The sequence below is a fragment of the Arachis duranensis genome, chromosome 5 (genome assembly GCF_000817695.3).
Source record: "Arachis duranensis cultivar V14167 chromosome 5, aradu.V14167.gnm2.J7QH, whole genome shotgun sequence".
NCBI classification, from domain to species: domain Eukaryota; kingdom Viridiplantae; phylum Streptophyta; class Magnoliopsida; order Fabales; family Fabaceae; genus Arachis; species Arachis duranensis.
Window position 1 is genome coordinate 55171543 of NC_029776.3, and position 21292 is coordinate 55192834.

General features: G+C 33.1%; 1 protein-coding gene and 1 non-coding gene across 2 annotated transcripts; one reads left to right on the forward strand and one right to left on the reverse strand.

Moving 5' to 3' along the window:
• The first annotated feature begins 825 nt into the window (after positions 1-825).
• Positions 826-931, forward strand: LOC127748081 (small nucleolar RNA R71). The gene has a single exon (XR_008010024.1). It is a non-coding gene; the product is annotated as a small nucleolar RNA R71 (small nucleolar RNA).
• Positions 932-4968: 4037 nt separating this feature from the next.
• On the reverse strand, positions 4969-9954 carry LOC107489396 (uncharacterized). The gene is made up of 5 exons (XM_016110144.3): positions 9431-9954; positions 7705-9332; positions 6602-7018; positions 6101-6330; positions 4969-5398 (listed from the first exon to the last, which is right to left on the reverse strand). Exons 1-5 carry the CDS (start codon positions 9601-9603, stop codon positions 5144-5146), a joined length of 2703 nt encoding a protein of 900 aa, XP_015965630.1. The 5' UTR covers positions 9604-9954; the 3' UTR covers positions 4969-5143.
• Positions 9955-21292: the final 11338 nt, after the last annotated feature.

A 21292-nucleotide genomic window follows, 5' to 3' on the forward strand; every position in this document is an offset into this window, starting at 1 on the left:
TAGGATTTCAACTTCTTCATCACAGGTTCAATGTTCATTTAATTTATTTTCTACTTTTATTTATTACTTTAGTTGATTATTTAATGTTGCCAATTTGGCTTATGGATTTCTATGTTCAATCTAACTTTCTATTTAATATAATTCGAGGTATTTCAGATTTATGATTGTTTTCCTTTATTTATATAGATAATTTAGATTTTCTACCTTTTGGCTCTGGTTGATTAATTGGTAACTCTTGAGTTATCAAACTTATTATTGACTGAAAATTGGAATTCTTCAAGAATTAATTCGAGTTCCAATAACTCTAGCCTGTCCCAAGGAAAGACTAGAACCTGAGGAATCAAAATTAATTCATCCACTTGACTTACCTTCATAGTTAGAAGTTGACTTAGTGGGAGAAAAATCCAATTCTCATCACAATTGATAAGGATAAATGGGATAGGACTTCCAGTTCTCATACCTTGCCAGGAGCTTTATTAGTTTTTATTTTGACGACTTGTTATTTTACATTACTTGTTCAACTCTTTTGAAAACCCCAAAATATATCTTTGCATAACCAATAATAAGAACACCTCCCTGCAATTCCTTGAGAAGACGACCCAAGGTTTAGATACTCGGTTATCAATTTTAAAGGGGTTTGTTACTTGTGACAACCAACATGTTTGTACGAAGGGATTTTCTGTTGGTTTAGAATCTATACTTACAACGCGACTATATTTTTATAAAATTCTTTACTAGCAAAAATCCTAACGTCAATGGTCTACAGCCTTCTTTGACTCATAAGAAAGACCTTCATAGAAAATGTGAAGTTGAACCCATTCATTGAACATATCTGGTGGGCATCTTCTTGTTAAGTCCTTGAACCTCTCCCATGCCTCATAGAGAGTCTCATCATCTTGTTGCCTGAAGGTTTGCACCTCAGCTCTCTGATAAACCCCATTTGTAGGGTTTATCTTGTGCTTGATTTAGGAGATTTTATAACCTTTTACCCACATTTATCCATTGAAATAGCATGGTTTTATAACTTCTCCGTTAATTGTGCTTAAGAGTGAAAACATGCTTTTTAGGTCTTAAAATAGCTAAATTTAATTCACCTTGATTCCATTAGATGCCTTGATAAGTTTGTTAAGTGATTTCAGATTTAGGAGGCAAAGATTGGATTAAGGGAATGAAGGAAAAGTATGTAAAAATGGAGAACTCATGAAGAAATGTAGGAATTGCAAAAGCTGTCAAGCCGACCTCTTCGCACTTAATCGACCATAACTTGAGCTACAGAAGTCCAAATGATGTGGTTCTAGTTGGGTTGGAAAGCTAACATCCGGGGCTTTGAAACGATATAAGATTTGCCATAGTTGCATCTCGTATAAAGGCGCGCACGCACACAGTATATGGACGCGCCAATGGTGGCACATGATCCACTTAATGCAACTCGTGGCCAGCGATTTTAGAAGCCTTGTGGGCCCAATCCAACTCATTTCTGATGCTATTTAAGTCAGGGATTGAAGGGGAATCAACATACTTTTACATACTTGTCATCATTAGTCATAGTTTAGTTTTAGAAGTAGTTAGAGTTAGTTTCTAGGGATAGAAGCTCTCACTTCTCTCTAGAATTAGGATTAGGTTTAGTTCTTAGATCTAGGTTTTCATTCATTCTTTCTTCTACTTCTACCTTTCAATTCCTTGTTGTTACATTCATCTTCCTCTATTCTTTTGTTGTAATTTCCTTTATGTTGTTCTTATACTTTGTTGTAGATCTACTCTTATCCCTTCTATTTTCTTTCCATTCAATTCAAGGAAATTCATAATAATTGTGTTTCTTTTAATTGTTGTTGTTAATTCCTTTCAATAATTGTTGTTAGATTTCATTCTTGTTTTCAATTTACTATGCTTTTCTTTTGTGCCTTCCAAGTGTTTGATGAAATGCTTGGTTGGATTTAAGTGTAGGTTTTGTTCCTCTTAGCCTAGGTAGAGTAATTAGTGACTCTTGTGTTATCTGATTCCTTTGTTGATTGACAATTATAAGTTGCTAATTAATTTGAATGCCTCTAAAGCTAGTCTTTCCTTTAGGAGTTGATTAGGACTTGAGGAATCAAATTGATTCATCCACTTGACTTTCCTCCATGGTTAGAGGTTAACTAAGTGGGAGTAATGGACAATTTGTTACCACAATTGAGGAGGATAGCTAGGATAGGACTTCTAGTACTCATATCTTGCCAAGAGCTTTGTTAGTTGTTAGTTTATTTCCTTTGCCATTTATATTTCTTGTCTAAAATCTCAAAAACCCCAAAATAACTCACAACCAATAACAAGACACTTTATTGTAATTCCTAGGGAGAACGACCCGAGGTTCAATACTTCGGTTTATAAATTTTAGGGGTTTGTACTAGTGCCAAACAACTTCTTGTATGAAAGGATTATTAATTGGTTTAGAAACTATACTTGCAACGAGAATTCATTTGTGAAATTCTATACCATCAAAAATCCAATCATCAAAATGGCACCGTTGCCGGGGAATTGCAATGGTGTTGTATTATTGGTTATTGTATATATGTGAATATTGTGAATATGTTTGCTTTTTGCTTCTTTGTTAGTTTTTAGTTTGTTCTCTATATTTGTTACTATTTCTTTGTTTTTGCCCTCTCTTGCTATCATGAATTCTCACTTTAGCTATGAGTGTAGTTACAACTATGTTGTAGGTGATGAGAACTATAATGAGAATGTGTATCAAGGATGGGATAACCAAAGGTGAGAGGAGCCATATGCATATGATCAATCTTCATGGCAACAACCTCCACCAATGCACTATGAAGAAGAGCCACTCTTTGATGTATACCAATCCAATGGTTATGGAGAATCTCCTTGTGACTCTCAAGAACCACCACCATATGCCTATGAGCCATATCCTCAACATAATCATCAACCATACTTACAAGCCCCTTCTTACCAACCACCTTCATATGACTCTAATCCATATTCATCCTACCAACAACCATATTAGCCGTGCTGTGACAGAGCGCGTTGAACATTTTCACTGAGAGGACGGGACTGTAGCCACTGACAACAGTGATGCCCAACATACAGCTTGCCATGGAAAGGAGTAAGAAGGATTGGATGAAGACAGTAGGAAAGCAGAGAGACGGAAGGGACAAAGCATCTCCATACGCTTTTCTGAAATTCTCACCAATGAATTACATAAGTATCTCTATCTTTATTTTATGTTTTATTCATAAATCATCCATAACCATTTGAATTTGCCTGACTGAGATTTACAAGATGACCATAGCTTGCTTCATACCAACAATCTCCGTGGGATCGACCCTTACTCGCGTAAGGTTTATTACTTGGACGACCCAGTGCACTTGCTGGTTAGTTGTGCGAAGTTGTGAAATTATGTTTAGACCATGGTATTGAGCACCAAGTTTTTGGAGTCATTACCGGGGACTGTTTGAGTTGTGAAAAGTAGAGATCACAATTTCGTGCACCAGAGGGTCGTGTGTGAGGGGTGAGGGGAGAGGTGAGTGTAGTGTTAAGGTTTGGGGTGGTGTGGGGTAGATTAGAAAATTTAAATAAAAATAGGGATAATAATGTAATTTACAAAATGAAAAAAGAAATTTTTTTTGTAATTATTGTCCTTTTCATATATTAATTTTTTTCACCTACAAGATTCGAGGACGAATCTTTTTAAAGAGGAAAAGAATGATACGTGCTTCAAATATTCGTGATATGAAGAGTTCAAGTGTTATTTAGAATATATTAGTTTACATTTTTAGAATATTTTAATTTAATGTATTTTGACTTTGTTTATTTAATTATTAGATTGGGCCTTATATTTATGGGTCTCAAGGTTTTTCTTTGTTTTAACCTAATAAGAGGTTATAAATACCTCCTTAGCTATTGTAGTTGTAGAATAGAATGATTTAGAGGTTTAAAACCCCTTTTTGGTTTCGTGATGAAATCATGGTGTGGACAATTGAAGTTGAAGAGTCCCTCTCTTATTGCATCAGGGAATTGGTTAGAAGGTTGAGGAGTCCCTTCGAATTAATTTCCAAACTATGGCGTTGACAAGTTAGGTTGAGGAGTCCCTTTCTTGTTACGTTAAAAAATTAGATAGAAAGTAGAGTGATTCTCTTTGTATTCAATTTCAACCTATCCTTTTTGTTTCTATTTCAATTTCAATGTATTTTTTTATTCAATTTCAATTCTTGTCTTATTTATCCTTTTATTTTCGTATCAGAATCTCTACTCAAATTTTCGCCGTCGCAAACTGATTCTCTTTTAAGCTCACTTTGTCACTGCAGTTCCTCCTTTGCTGTGGAATCTCTCTCTCTCTGCCGCAGTAAAATATTATACAGTTTGATTATGTTATTCTCTCTCTTTCTTGAGTTCTTCAACAGTTCAATTTAATTTTATTCTTATTTTGTTAATTATAACAATTTTAAATTACTATACTTTTTATTTTAGATTCTAATTGCTGGATAGAGTAGATTTTCGTTGCTATAATTGTCAAAAATTAATCATGATTTCAGTTTGATTAACTGTTGATTAGTCTCGTTGCTGGACAAAATAAAATCTTTTTTTTTTGTTATTTTTGTTTTATTAATTTTGGAATAATATTTATGATGGTGCATGATACTTTGTTAAATTTTTTGGAATAATTTTGTTCATAAGAACTTCTAAAGAATTTGAATGTGTATTTTTTTTATGGATGAGGTTTTATTTTGCTGTTGTTTATTTTGACTTTTTTTTAATTATAAATTTAATGTTTAAAGTTGTTTTTAAATTTTTAATAATAAATTAGATAATTTATTATGTGAAATTATCAAATTTTAAATTTTATTAGTTTAAAAATAATTAAATTTAAATATTAAAATTAAATATTAGATTTTTAATAATTTTATTTTCTATTTAATTAAACAGATTAAATTACTAAATCACTAAATACCAGTTCATTGATAGGTTGAGTTCTCGCAACCTTTGTAATAAGCGTTATCCATATCTATATATATCTTTATATCGTTATTATTATACATATACAATAGAACAAAATGAGTTCAATGTATGCAGATGCTCCTAGATGGTAGTTTAGGTATATAATTAATTTTCTGTGTTAAATTAAAGTATCTCTATAGTTCTGACTTCTGATTCAACATGGAAAAAGCGAGAAAGAAGGTTCAACCTGAACGTTCTTCCTGCTCAAGAATCTGATGCGGTGCAACTTTTCGTTACACCATAGAACCTGTTCCTTCCTTAATCTTGACATGCTTAGGACCCTTGAAATTAATCTCAACCCAACTTGGGCAACCAATTGCTCATGATCAAGTTCGTCTTGGTGGTGCTTTTGGAACTTCCTTACTATGCAATTCCCACTCCTCACCAAGTCCTTCAGCCATTTCTCCTTCTGCATACATACAAACCAAGAATCTAAATTTGTAATTTATTATGAGCATCTATTCTTTTGATGAATTTTCTTTTTTATTTTGTATTAAAAATTAATCAAACTAATAATAGATAACAAAAAATAAATAACATTATTTTTTACAAAAGGTGAGAAATGTGTGCATGTATTTAGTATTTTCTTTAACAATTCTATGATAACTTAATCTTTTTCTTAAAAAAAATTACAAATCCACAATCACTTATTTTTATTTACAAAAAATAAAAATACTATAATAAAAATGTATGCTTATGTGAAAAAAGAAATTATATAGACTAATGATACAATTAAACAAAATACTTAGTTTTTCAAAATCCTAAATTTTTAAAATTTTTTAAAATAAATAAAATAAATATTTTATTTACGTATATGTGAAATTTGAATGGTATTTACGAATTTAAATTTTATTATTTATCTTGTTTAATTTCTGTGCAAATGTGATAAGTATACACGTATTTTTATTATATTATAAATGAGACAAGTAACTATCTTTTTTTAATGTTTCTTAAGCGCACCTAAAAGTAAAAATGTTAACTAAAAGGAAAAATATTCTAAGGTATATATAAAAAGTATAATGCAAATGTATAATAAGAGTACTGATATGACCTGAAATTGCAGGGTCTCATGTAGTATAATCCTTTTTCATCTTTGCATATAGTAGCATACCTTATGTAGTTGAGCTCTCATATCATCTATAAGACCTGAAGTTGAAGGATCTTTGAGTTCAGCTGGAATTCGCTGAGAAAGTTTAAGGACCACGTTCCCATAATCCTTATCTGCTCCGGCAAATTCCCAGTACACCCTCATGCATTCTTTTATGATATCTGCCAACCTTCCACTTGTAATTGGAACCTCTTCTTCTACTTTACTCATATTCCTATCCTTCAAGCTATCATCTACCGAAAAGAAAAGGGAAAAAAATCTCAGATGAGGCAGCAATTTGTTGCACAAATACAAATACGCGCATACTTGGGTGAAGCTAAGTTATATGCATGCAAAAAATTAATCACTATATATTTGTGTATAAATATATATTGTTTAATTTATTTTTAATGTGTACTTTTTATTTGAACATATATTCAACATGAGTTACTGATATTTTTCGTACAGATAACATTGTTAAATATAACATGAATAGAAACTAAATATTTGATTTTGATACTTCACCTTTGATGGCCGGAACTTGGAGAAGGTTGCGAATGACGCAGCGGTTCTTGACATAGTTATGAATCCTCGGCCCTTGAAACGGCTCATTCTCTATGAACCTTTGCAAGAGAACTTGGAAAAGTTGAAACTCACCAGCAACAAGGTTATACCTATGACCATGACTATGATGTTCTCGTTGCAACTCTTGTGCCTTCTTGTGTTGCCAACAAAGGATTTCCCATGAGAGACAAACTTGCCCAACATAGACCAATTCAAGATCTCTATGAAGTTCATGAACAAGTTTCAAAATTGGATCATTTGTGTTCTTTGATCCTTTTCTTGGCCATAGATTATGTGAAATCACGGGCTTTGCACCTTGGGTTGTGGATTTTGGTATCGAAATTAATTTAAGAGGGTCTTTGTTAAGTTGAATTAGACCTACAACAATTGTAAGCAGCAAAGTAGGTGAGTTAATAATAATAAAACAAATGGATAGCAAAACCCAACAATAAAAGATATTAGCTTGATTATTATTATTATTGCTAAAGAAACAAGTTTTCTTTTGCTTAGAGTACAATACTAGAAACCAATCCGGGTCAAATCTCAAAAAAAACACTATTTCAAGGTTCCTTCATCTTTTATTGAATGCTTTAAATTCTAAAAACTAGGTGAAATAAATCCCAATATCCCTGATACTTTAACGTCTTTAATGTATAAAGTAGACCTATCTGTTCAATTATATGAAGCAGACTTGTCACTATCTATTCAATTATTGTTGAGAAATAAACTAGAAATGAATAGCTTTATGTGTACATAATTAAACAAGATATGACCGGTGTAAAACAAGGGCCCACCATTAACCATTGTACTTAACAATTATTTGAAAGTAAAAGAAAAAGTGTGGCATAAATTCATCAAGAAAAGAGGCGTTATAGAATATTATGAAATTACCAGGAAAAAAATGAACTTCAATATGCTACTTTTGATGATGCAGATGGGATGAGAGTTTGGTAAAGCAAGATGCTGAAAACTTTCAAAAGAACAACGTTGAAATTGTTCAAAAATTCAAAATGCTCTAACAACACCAATTTTAACAATGATATGAAAATTAATTTGGTTCTTACCTAATGCATGCATGGTCTGGTAATTCAAGATATCCAGTTTCTTCATCTTCTCTGCATAGCTCTTGTAAACTCTCTCAATTTCATCTATTTGTTCACTGTATTCAACCTTCTCTTCGACTTCCAATTGCTCAAGATCTTCATCAAACCCCATTTTCGGTTTCGGAGACTCCGTTAGCTCTTCTTTTTCGTTCTCCTCCTCCTCTTCTTTCTCGTCTTCGTCCTCGCCCTCGTCCTCCTCTGGAATTGTGGCTAGTCCTCCTCGCCTTGCATTTTTCAACTCCAGCTTCAATTGCTCCACCAAATCATCATGCTCCCATTCCAAATCATCCTCGTTAGTATCAAAATTGGAATCCGGTTCATTCGATTGAAGATTCTTTTTGCACTTAGCTTCACTTTTCTTCATGTCATTGCTCCACCCTTTCTCTTCATGTATGTTGAAGGACTTCGAATCGTTCTTAACCTGTCCCATTTCTATGAACCCATCATCATCATCATCGGATGAAGATTGCTTCGCATCCTCACCTTCGATTCGATCCTCTTGCATCATCAGCTTCATAATCTTAGTCTCAAAGCTTTCATCAATGCTCTTACCAACAAGAAACTCATATGTTAACGAATCACTGTCAACTTTGTTGTCGACGTTGCCCCAGATTAAGCCACTTGAGCTAGATGACTCCGACTCCGAATCCGATACTATCGAGTTTTCATTGAAAAGGAAGTCATCATTATCTTCGTCGGACAAATCAGTTTCAACAAATGGGTGGCTCTCGAACCAAAATGGAACACTAGTACTAGGATTAGGAGGAGCAGTAGTACTAGAACCCTGTTCTTGAACAGAGTCCTTTGTTTCTCCTTGAGCTACAGAGTCCTCTGCTTGTGAATCAAGAGCTGAAAATTGTTTGGCACTGTCGGTACATGAATTATGAGAAATGGTTGTTGAAACATATGGACCCATGTAAAATTCTCTAAAGCTGAAGCTCATGGCTGTGGGCTCTTCTATGAACCCACTAATTGTGTCTTTTCCGCACATGTACTCACACTTCCTCGTGTTCGTTGTGAAATTAGTCTCCACAGTTTCCTCTTCTTTTTCTTCTTCTCTGTTCTTGGTGTTAAAACCATTCTCCATGAAAACAGATTCCTCTGTTTTGCTTTCATCAATTTTCTCACCACCTTCAAGAACACTAGAATTGCTCTCGATTAACCCCAAGAACTCTTTCTCATCTTCATCTAGTTTACATTTACGAGGATCCCAGTCCATTTCCATGAACACAAATCCCTCTTCTTCAGCAACATTCTTCTCAGCATCTTCATGAACAGAAGAGTTACTCCCCATGAAATCAGATCCATCTTCTTCACCTTCTATTCCACTTTCCGCAGGGTCTTTATTAGTATCACATTCAACCTTCTTCAAAACAGAGCTCTCTGTTTCTCCGTCACTTTTTCCATTATCTTCCATGAAAGCAGAGCTCTCTGTTTCTATTTCAGTTTCTCTTTCTTCACCAACTTCTAGAAAATTTTCACTCCAAAAGAAGAAAGTAGCAAGTTTTTCTGAGATCCCATTGGCCTCAGAATCTGCATCAGGTGGTTGAACGTTAACCTCATTCTTTGCATCACCAAGCTGAAGAAACCTGAAATCACAAAAAGGAAAAAAAAAGATATAAAGCATTATTCATATTGAATGGAATCACAAACACTAACCAGAGAAATAATAGTCAACAGAACAAACCTTAATATGTATCTGAGTATGAGCCCAGAGAAATAAACCACAACAGTGGATATGAAACCCCACAAAGAACGAAAAGCCCAGAACATGTTGCCATAAACAAAATCATTCACAAAGCTTATATTGATGGAACCATCGACGTGGGTTTTAAGCACAAGAAGGTTCTTGGCACCCATCAAGTTACAATGGGCCTTTTTGGAAGGAAAGGCGTTGTTTTTAATGCTCAAGAAAGAAAACTCCAAGGCAATTAAGACTTGTGATTACTACTATTATCATTATTTATTGACATGGGAAATTATGGAATGTGAGAGATTCATTGTGTGTAGAAGAAGTAGAAATCAGTGGGAGGAAGATGATGTTATAAAGTGAGACGTGTGCTTGATTTTTGGTTTTGAACCTCAGAGAAAGAACAATGGAAGGAGAGAGCGAGATTCTGGGAGAAGATTGTGCACATTTGTCCAAAGCCAACGTGTTTTGTTTCGAACACACTTTTCGTATTTTAAAAAAGTTTTTAGACAAATTCCAAACCAAACTTCCATTTCAATTTCATTTTGGGTGTATAAAATATCACATTAATATTAATATTTATATGACTATATATTATAATAATAATTTAAAACTAAATACGGAATTTGTCACTTAAAAACTTAATTTAACTTTAATTCAATTTAAATTTAATATTATTATTAATTATTCTATCAAAATAATTTTTCATCGTTTAAAAAATTACACAACAATTTTCTAAGTAAAGTGTCACGTGGTATGATGATGTCGTAAGTTAATGCCACATGTCACAAGATGATTGGTTGACATATTAGGTCAATGACACCTAACACGTCACGTGTTACTTGAGATATAAAAAAGTTATGTTATGTGTACACTAAAATCAGCCACCAAAGTCAGCCACCAATATAAAATACATGATAGAATACAAATATACATTATACATATTGAAAATAAATTAAACCACACATGTATTTATACACAAATACGTTGGTGGCTGATTTTAGTGGCTGATTTTGATATATAAATAACATTTTAAAAAGTTATTTATAATCAAAATAGTCTTTAATAGTCCAGACGTAAATTATTTTCATCTTTAAAATTTTAAAAATTAATAAAATTAGTCCTTATATAAATTTCTTTTATTTTTTCTTCATAATATTATATTAAAAATATTTTTTGATAGTACTAATTTTGATATTATTTTTTAGACTTTAGTAAACAAAATTCTCTTTACATAAAATAACAAAAGTAATTAAACTATTACAAAGTTATTTTGTTATTTGTATTTTAAAATTTTACATTTTCAAATTATAATTTTTTATAGTGAAATTTTTTTATTTAAATGAGTTTATCAAATTTTTTTTATTATTGTTTAATTTATATGGTAGAACTCAATAATTGAAAAACTAATTTGTGGAATCACTTGTTGAATCTTAATATTTTAATATAATTTTTTTAAAATAACTACTATATTTATTTAGTGAGATCTAAAAGATTATAAATAAAAGAAATTTATATAAGGACTAATTTGATTAATTTTTAAAATTTTAGAAATAAAAATGACTTATGTTTAAATTTTTAAGAACTATTTTGATTATAAATAACTTTTTTTATATGTTAAGTGGCACGCGACGTGCTAGGTGTCACTCACCTAACACGTTAACCAATCATCTTGTGACACATAGCATTAACCTATCATGTTATCATGGCACGTGACACTTAACGTAATACAGTATCATCTAACTAATCGAAGGACTAATTTGACTTACGTTTTATTTTTCAAGAACTAATATGACTAAAAAATTTATTTGAGAACTAATTTAAAAAATGAATGATCTTTTAAAGACAAATTTAACTATTAACCTAAATAATAAATTTATGCAATCAAATATATATATAACGTTATAATGTATAAAAATAACAATTTTATTAAAACAAATCATATATATAGTCTCTTTGAAAAAAATACATCTTCAAATGATATTAATATTAATGACATAACATTAAAATTGTATGAACGATTTAATTGAAATATATTGTTAGAATAAAAGATTGTAAAAATTGAAAAAAATAAAATTTATTAATGCGTAAAATGAAAAAGATATGATTGACCGTAATTAATTAATGAATTAGACTAAATAAATTATACAATACTAATATAATACAACAATAATATAATAATTAAACAATATATGTTGTCTGTTTTATTTGTAGTTTTATTATATATACATCTTATACATTAATTTATTATAATAACAAATTAAAAATAAATAAAAAATATTCTTAGAAATTAAATCAATTTAAATTTTATATTATTACTATAATTATTCGATCAAGATAGTTATCCTTCATTAAAAAATTATGCAAAACTTCTTTTAGTCAAGTGATATTATTTATTATTAATAATAATTATATAAGTTTAATTACTTTGAAATTCGCTGTAATTTCACTTTATTTTTTAGCTAAATTTATGCAGTTCTATATAACTTAAATGTTTTCTATTAAGTGTTTACATTACGCCAAAAATCTCATAAAAAAAATATTACTATGATGTACGGATTTTGATATTTTATTGATATTAAAATATAAATTAATTTTTTAATTATTTTTAATATTTTTTAATTATATAAAGTATTTAAAATATTTTTGTTTTCATAAAAAATAATATATATTATTCCTATTTCAAGAATACATGTTAAGAATAAAACTGTGTACGTTAATATATGATGGTATGTAGGTATGTCTAAATATATTCGGAGAAAAATTTTTTATTTTTTATTAAGATACAGTTGGTGAATATAAAAAACATGCGTATTAGACGAATGTCGATAAATATCGTATTCGAAATATATCCGACACATAAATACGACAACTCAGTAAAGTATTTGTGCTTAATAAATTATAGAACACTCATTACAAAATTTTTAAATAATAAAGGCATCCAAAATACTTGTATGAAGGAGAAATTTGATGGACAACATTTAAGTTAAAGGAATTTAATTGAATTTTTTTACGAAGTAAAAGTTTGGTTACAAATTTTAAATAAAGAGTGTTGTATACTACATTGGCTCATTTCATAAGAAATCAGTGTAATCTTCCTTTTAATGATATCATCAAGCAGAGTTAAGTTGTTTCCTTAACAGTTAGTGTGTGGGTGGTACTTGACGTTCTGCCTCACACGTTTGTTGAGACTTTATGTGGACTCCGTGATTGATTTTAAGGCAGTTTAATTTTCTGAGTTATTTGATTTGATTTTTTGTTTATTAGTTTACTTAACTTGGAATTAATCTGGGAGTGAGACTTTGATTCAGTGTGGGTCATGTGTTCAATGTTTCTTATTATTTAGGAAATGTTATTTTCTCCTATGACATATTTCATGTGTATTTTAAGAAACCTTCTCATTATTAGGTTTGAGGTTAACTTTGAGATGTGTTATACTATACAATACACTAATTGAATTATTATTATATTATTATTATTATTGTAAAATTGTTAACATAGTAAATTCTTTTCGGTAACAAAGAGAGTAAATATTTAAATGTAATATTGGTACATAGTGTATAATAAAAAAATATAATAAATATTTTTTTGTTCTTCGCGACAAAAAAAACATATTTTTCAACGCAAAAAATCGACGATTATTTCTTTTGTCGATATTTTTCGACAACTTGCTGTCGATATTTAAAAAAAAAGATAATGAAAAATAAAATTATAAAATCCACAGCTTGGCTGTCGATTTTTTTATGCATTAACCATTTTTTTATTATCGTTATATTGTCGACGAACTAGGGATGGTAAATACTTTTATTTTAAAACCGACAGATATGGCATCTATTTTTATATTTAAAATATCGACAATGTTTATCGTCGGTAAATTTGAACGGTCTAGATTGCTTTCTAAAATCAAATAAACGGTGTGAATTTAATGTATAAAATAGATGCTAAGGGTGTTGCTTTTTTTCAAATTAAAATTGACAAATATGCTGTCAATTTTTATTGCTGAAAACATAGCCCTGCGTCCACTTCCCGCCAGCACGTTCAGAAACAGAATTCCCCCAAATTCCCCATTTCATCACCAACTTTAATTTTACCCCAAATTCTCCAACCCTCATTCTTCGCTGCCGACGTTGCTCTTCACTGTTGCGCCACCATCAATCCTCTTGTTCACGTCGCCGTCGCGCTCTGTAGCTGCTGTGCCATTGTCGCTCCCCACGTTCGCACCACTATTGCTCCTCTTGCTCGTGCCGCCGTCGCTCCTTCTCTCTGTTGTCGCCGTCGCTCCTCATACTTTGGTCCTTCTCCACTCTCTCTCAATCGAGCTCACAAGAACCAGGTGTCTTTATCTGACTGTTACAGAACTCTTTTCAAAGCCAACTTCAGTTTCATTTGGAAATCTCCTATTTCAGGTGTAAACTATGATCTAATCATAATCTCCTATTTTCTAAATCTAGAAATTGTAACACCCTAATTACCCTAAGGCTCAAAAAGCAGAAACAAAAAAACGCGAAGCGTTCACATGATAACTAAAAAGCGTAAAGGATAAGATACAAGTACAAGACAACAAAGTATATGTAGATATATAAACATATTAGTCATAGAATACTAGCCTCAGCTTGTAGAGTTTGGACCGACTAATTATATATAGACATAACATATTTTGGTAAGTTAAAACAGTACACAACATATCTCTCAAAGTAAGCCCCTAAAGCCAATAAAGATACAAAAGTGAGAGTACTAAATCAAAATATCCAAAAGAAATCCAAAATATGATAAAGATCCTCTGCTCTATCACCATTCCGCAACTCACTGAGGTGAGTTGTGACCTGCATCTGAAAAATAACAACGTAATATGACATGAGAACCAGAGATTCTCAGTATGGTAATAGTTCCCAGTAATGTAAGATATAAGATTTCGGGACGCCAGAGGCAATCCTAGAACTTCACATCAAGCATAAGATTCAACTTATAAGACAATTTAAATAAATCCTTAAACAGGTCATCTAACTTAGGGGATTTCTAATCTAACATTTACCCTGTTGTCCCACAGCCTTCGCTAGCCTAACTGCCATATGATCCCATCGCCACTGCCTTCCAAACCTCCTCAATCCCAGTAGAAAACACAAGTAATAGCAATACAAGTAAAACACAAGTAGAATCATGTATCTCAAGTAATTCAACAAGCAATTAAGTATGTTATACGATTACGCAAAACAATACAAGTCAGCAAAGTAAGCAAACATATAGAATGTGCACATGATGAATGTCTGTCTTATTTGGCTGTGATATCACATTGTCGATTCAACTTCCAACCCGACATATTCCCATAGGAATGTCGCCTTTCGGTCATGAATATAAGTGGGATCCCCCCTCCCCACGAATATAGTGCCGGGCACACTACCCAATATATAGTGTTGGGCACACTCTTGTGATCTGAAAAGATGCAAGTGGCATACTCTGTCACAGACCTCACATCTCAACGTAAGCGGGATTAACCACTGTCCTTGCCAAGTGCATAGCATCTCAACAATACTAGTATAAAACAATATATCAGTGGTTTTCAGAAATCATTTTCAGTACTCAGTAAAGTCGTCATTAACCCCAAGTCCTAAACTTGTCTCAAACATCATTAGTGTGTAATTCCACAACTCATCACATTAATCATCATTGCAGTACTCCGCCATCTCACTCAATTAATCCATCCTCAGTACCCCAGAAACCTAACTCTCCATCTTTTAAATTCATACATAAATTCACTAAATTAAGTCACTAACTCTTCTTTAGTAATATTAGGACCTAATTACTATATAGTATTCTTAAACGGTACTTAAAGAAGATTAGAAAGCTAGAGAACCTTTAAAAATGAAGAAAAATAATTTTTCAGCAAGACAGGGGTCTCACATATGCAAGTCCCTGTCCCGCGTACGCATGCTGTTAAAAATGGGTGGTCGTACGCATAAGCGACCCCCTGCTCGCGTACGCAAGTGTCCCAACCCGAATAGAATGCTCGCGTCATGTGTTAAATGTTCATGTACGCAAGGATAAAAATTTGCATGTCTGCATACGCATGCAAAGCCCACGTAGGCAAGATGCCCAGGCAGTGAAAAATACTCGCGTCGTGTGCACCGTGTCGCGTATGCATGCTGTACTCGACATAGAAAAATCTTAAGCTACAGAATTTTAGTGTTAAAACACTAAAATTTAAATGCTCATAAATTCCTCTACAAAACTCCATTTTCCTCAAACTTTATATCATTTTAAAGATCTTAAAATAACCTTTAGTTTAAAACAAAGATCATCCAATTTTAAGGTTTGAGGCTCAATTTATGATCCACCAAAGTTTGTCAAAAACCAAGTTTTACAAAATCAGCAAGGTTCTCTAAATTTCAAAACTCCACAACCAAAACCATTTCATAAACATTCTAATGCACACCAAATCTCACCATTCATGCCCACAATCACATCCCTGTGTCTCCTCACTTGCCAATTAACATCCTCCATCATTTTAAACCTATTTCATTCAACTTTTCCAACATAATTCAACAAAAATCTACAATTTCTACATCAAGATTCCAATATTCGCAACTTTAACACAATCTCACTATTCATAAGCATCATTTACCATACCTCATCATAAAGTCTCATAATTACAATAATTCAACCTCAACATCAACAATTTTCACCATAAGTCATCAAAATCATCACAATCATTTAACATCATCACACATCATCAATTTAATGATTGTCAACAACCAATTTCAATCCTATCCTAAGGTCCACTAGCCTAAGTGTCTAGAAATATTACATATTACATTGAGGAAACTGAAACCATACATTGGTCGATTCCCAATATGCACAAAACACTAAATTTGATTCCAATCAAGCTTTCAACCAAAACCAAGCCACCAATTCAAGTCCAAATGCTCCCAAATAGCTAAGACAACTCCACAAATTACTCCATTCAAGCTAAAATCATATAAATCACCATAAATCAATCTAGAATTTATCAAATTCACAAATTAACAAAGTTAAAGAGTTTTCTTACCTTCCCTGATGGTATTTGGGGTACAAACCACCAATAACCCAACTATAGATACCACCTGATAAATTGAAAACATAAAATCTATTCAATACTCAAACATAAAATTTTGAATTTCTTAAGGATGTAGAATGGGGAGGGAGTTTCAAAATCTTACCAACAAAAGTTAGATAGAATTAACAGGCTCAGCAAGAGCTTTGCATGGCCGCAAACCGTTCGCGAATTGAAGCACCGTAATCTGAGTCATGGCCGCCGAAAGTTGGTGTTAATAGTGTCACTCTCTTCTCCCTCTCTTGCCTTGACAGCTAGTGTGTGTTGTCTTTTGTGGAGTGTTTGTGCTGAATAGGTGTTATAACCAAGGTTGCGAGAACCGGATTGGTCAATAAACCGGTAAGATGACTGGTTTAATGGTTCACTAGTTCAATCGAGGTTCAACCGGGGTTCAACCAGTTTAATTAAATATTAAATAAAATTATTAGAAAATCTATGTATAATTTTAAATATATAAATTCAATAATTTTTAACTTAATAAAATTCAAAATTTCACAATTTCACATAATAAATTATCTATAATTTAATATCAGAAGTTCACAAACAACTTCAAACATCAAAGTTCATAGCTCAAAGTAATCAAAACGCACACAGTGACAAACACATAATGTTCTACTAACTATCAAAAGAATCGTTAACAGAAAAGTTTTCAACTTTCACAAAATCCTGTTAAACATATATACATAACTATTGACTGACAAAAAGTAGAATTGCAACCGAAAAAAAGAGAGCATCTAGAGCAAATGGAAAAGTTTTATGGAAAAGCAATCCTACCAGAACTTGTACAATGTACCATTTCATTTGAGGTTCTATATATTGACACATATGTTCTGTACTTCTGTGTGGATATTGCACATGTGTGTGTAAGGTTGCCTTCACGATCACTTGTTCAACAGCACCCTCGTCACATTTGTGTTTGCATTATTATGCTTGTGTTCCATTCATTTACTCTAGTTTTCATGCTATTGTGCTAGGGAAGGGAAAACACACTACACAGAAAAAAGGGAAGGGAACATAGTTTCAAACTTTCAGTAGCAAATCAATTAATCAAAAATATAGTTCTAACTTATGAATTTAAACTAATCTGAAAACATATCAGCAACAAAAACTAAATTGAATCGAATTCCAAAATCAGAATCCAAATAAAATTGAATTCAAAATTACATCAACATTCAACAAATTAAATAAATAATGTCTTCTGGCTATTGTTCCTGTTCCATCTTTAACACCCAGCAAAAATAAATTAACCTTCAACAAAATTAACTCAAACAAATTAACTCAGCAAAGAAAATATTTAATCGAATCATTGAATTCAATCATATTTCAGAAAATCAGTAACTCGAATTAAGCAAAATTATCAAACTTAGAATCAGAAATCAAAGAACCAAGAACCCAGAATCGGTATTATTAACAAATGTACAAAATAAGCAATATTAATTAAAGTAGCAGCACTTACCGACGGCGAAGAAGGAAGGAAAGTGACGGCGAGGGAGGAATGGGAAGTGACAGGCTGATGACAATGGAACAAGGGAAGTGAACTCGAACAGAGAGCGACAGAGAGCTCGAAGCTCAAACACAGAAAGAGTGAGCGAGAGAGAGAGAGCACATGCTTGAAGAGACGACTATCGACTGAGCAACCTTCACGATGGTGAGGCCACGGGATCAACGCTTCCTTCGTGCAATGGTGACGGGAAGAGGAAAGATGAGAAGGGATTGGCGATGAGAAGAGTGCGACGGCACCCACGATTCCCACCGACGACAAAAGCACCATCCACCGGAGAAGAAGAGTTCGGCCATGGGGGATGGTGATGGTGGGCTGGTGGCTGGGTTTAGGTTAGGGTAAGGTTTCTGGTTTTCAGAGATGAGAGAAAGAGGTGGGGGTGGCGTGGGAACGACGTATTAGAGGTTATATACCCGAACCGAAAATCCTGGAAAAAAAAACCAGTTGGTTGATGCACGAAAACTTGTCTCTCAACAAATTTCTCTTCGACAAGTATACCGAATTATCGTCAAGTAAAAACTCACAATAGAGTGAGGTCGAATCCCATAGGGATTGATTGGTCAAGTAACTTTAGTTGGAAGAATATGCTAGTTGAGCTAAACAAAATGTAGTTTGAGAATTGCAGAAAATTAAATGGTGGGAAAGTAAATAGCAGAAAATAAAGTGCAGAATCTTAAATGGAGATTTGGGGAAATGAGCATGGAAATAAATGGCAGAAAGTAAAGAGAATGGGTAAGATCAGAAATGGGGAATTCATTGGGCTCAGGAGATGTTGTATTCTCCGAATCAAATTCATTTTCATCTCTTCCTCAATCAAAGCATCTATTGATCTCCTTGGCAATCTTAGGTGATTGGGTTCCAATTCCTTGGCAACCCAATCTCTCTAAGTTTGAACAATTGCCCAATTACTTGATTTAATTGCTCAATGAGAAGAGATGAAGTGTAGTCACTGATTATACCACATGTATTTCCAAATCAAAGCAGAGGGTAGTTCTCCAAAGTGCCAAGCTTCTCTATAGTTCAAAACTACTCCTATATATACTACTTCTCTTGATCTTCTAGTGAGTTCTTCAAGTCTTGGATGTGGGCCTTAGATCTTGAATTGAAGCAGTTACAATCTTTAGTGGGCTCAGCTTGCAGAGAAGTATGAATTAGGCATGGACGTTAGTGAAGTTAACATTAAGTGACATTGTGGGTTCGAGAACATTAGTGGCAATCACCTTTTTCACTAACGTTCCAACCCCATATAGCCCACGTTAACTCCAACGTTAGTGGCACTAACGTGACCACTAATGTTGCCTTATGAACCTTCGCAAGCGTTATTGGGACTCACCTTTCCCAATAACGTTGCCTTGTCCCCCTATTTCCCTATGTTAGAGTTCACGTTAGTTCAACTAAAGTGACTCTTAATGTGGGTATGCCTCATCTTTGAGAGCGTTAGTGACACTTACTTTTGTCACTAATGCTCCAAGTACCCCTACTCTCCACATTAGAGCTCACGTTAACTAAGTTAACGTGGCCACTAACGTGGTGGTGAATGCCATCTCCAACGTTAGTGACAAAGGTGAGTGTCACTAACGTTGGCTCATCAATCTTGGCTCCACGTTAACTTTCACGTTAGTGGTCTTAACGTGACCACTAACATGGGCAATGCTAGCTTGATCCAATGTTAGTGACAAAGGTGAGTGTCACTAACGTTTGCATTGTTCCTCTCTTCCACGTTAGAGTTCACGTTAACTAAGTTAACGTGACTCTTAACGTGGCTCATTGCCAATTTTTGGAGCGTTAGTGGTGTTCACGTTTACCACTAATACTGGAGCTCTCTTTATCTCCACGTTAGCTACCACGTTAACCTAGTTAACGTGGCAATTAACGTGGGCTTATGATGGCTTCGCAGGCGTTATTGGTGATCACTTTTCTCATTAACGTTGCAAGCTCATTCCCATTCCACGTTAGTGGTCACGTTAACTAGGTTAACATGGCTACTAACGTGGTTCTTCCTTGCTTCCTTTGTCCTGAAATCAAGCAAATAAAGTGCATCAAAACTCTACCAAAGTCATGAGATTATGCATCATCAATTTGTCATTCAATTCTTGCAAAATCCTCATGAAATCATGTAAAATTCACAATAGTTGCATGAATCAAGGTGTGAGTGTATTTTCATCCAAAACTTGCCTTATTCTCTAAGAAAATGCATGAAACTACCCTAAAACAGTAAAGAAAAGGTCAGTAAAACTGGCCTAGATGCCCTGGCATCATCAGTTCTAGCAGTTCACCGGTTAACCGTCGGTTCAGTCAGTTTTCAAATCGATTTTTTGCAGAACGGTTTCATGTCTGAACCGAACCGGTTAAGTGACCGGTTTTGAGTTAATCCGATTGAACCGGCCGGTCCAGTTCGATTTTCAGAACATTGGTTATAACCCATTTATGTATGTTGGGCTTGGGCCCAACTTGGGCCCGGTCCAAACCGTTAGCGTTTTTGGCCAGTTTGACCCAATTTTGGGCCAAACTTTTAGAATTAGTGCCCAATTTTTAACTTTAATTATTTTTCTAAGTTTTTCTACAGTTTTTACTGCTCTCACATAGTACCCGAGAAATTTAAGCCGGTACTGCCGGCTAATTTACAGATACGCGTTTTTACACAATTTTTTCGCAGAAAATTACATTTTCCAACTTAAAAAAATTTATTGAGTCCAAATATTAAATTTTCTAATTAATATTTTAAATTTTTGAAACCTATTTTGGGTAATTAAATTAATTAATTAAGTGGTTAATTAATTGCGATTCTTACAAAAATTCTGGTCATGTTTTTTCTAGTCCTATTTTATTTTAAGAGCTAAGACTATGGTGTGATGTTAATGTTAGAGGTTTTGTCCTCTACGGGGTCATTTTTCCCTTCTTTAACAAGTGACCACTCTTCTTATATAACATTTCTTCTTGTTTTCCATAATTATTCCATAGTTTTTGTTTTCTGGTTCATTTGTTTTTAATATGTGTTTAGGTTCTGTGCTAGTAGAAAAAAAGTTCGTAGTGAGAAATGGAGCCAAAACTATTTGTATATGCTACTATGAGTAGAAAAACAACTGGTTTGTCCATGCTTCTTTCATATATTTTATTTTTCCATGTTTATTTCATCTTGGCAATGTAATGATTGTGTTTTCTATTTTTTCTTTAAGGCATACTTATGACTTTTCCTATCTTATATAAGTGCAATGGTTGCTAGAAGTAGAATCTAACATTGAAAATAGCTTTTTTGCAAATTCTAAACTTG

Excerpts from the sequence above, each read along its gene's own strand:
- LOC107489396 (XM_016110144.3), bottom strand. The coding sequence starts at position 9,603 with ATGGGTGCCAAGAACCTTCTTGTGCTTAAAACCCACGTCGATGGTTCC. Across the intron at positions 6,331-6,601 it reads CCAAGTTCCGGCCATCAAAG|ATGATAGCTTGAAGGATAGG; the intron begins GTGAAGTATCAA and ends TCTTTTCGGTAG. Across the intron at positions 5,399-6,100 it reads TGAGAGCTCAACTACATAAG|AAGGAGAAATGGCTGAAGGA; the intron begins GTATGCTACTAT and ends GTATGTATGCAG.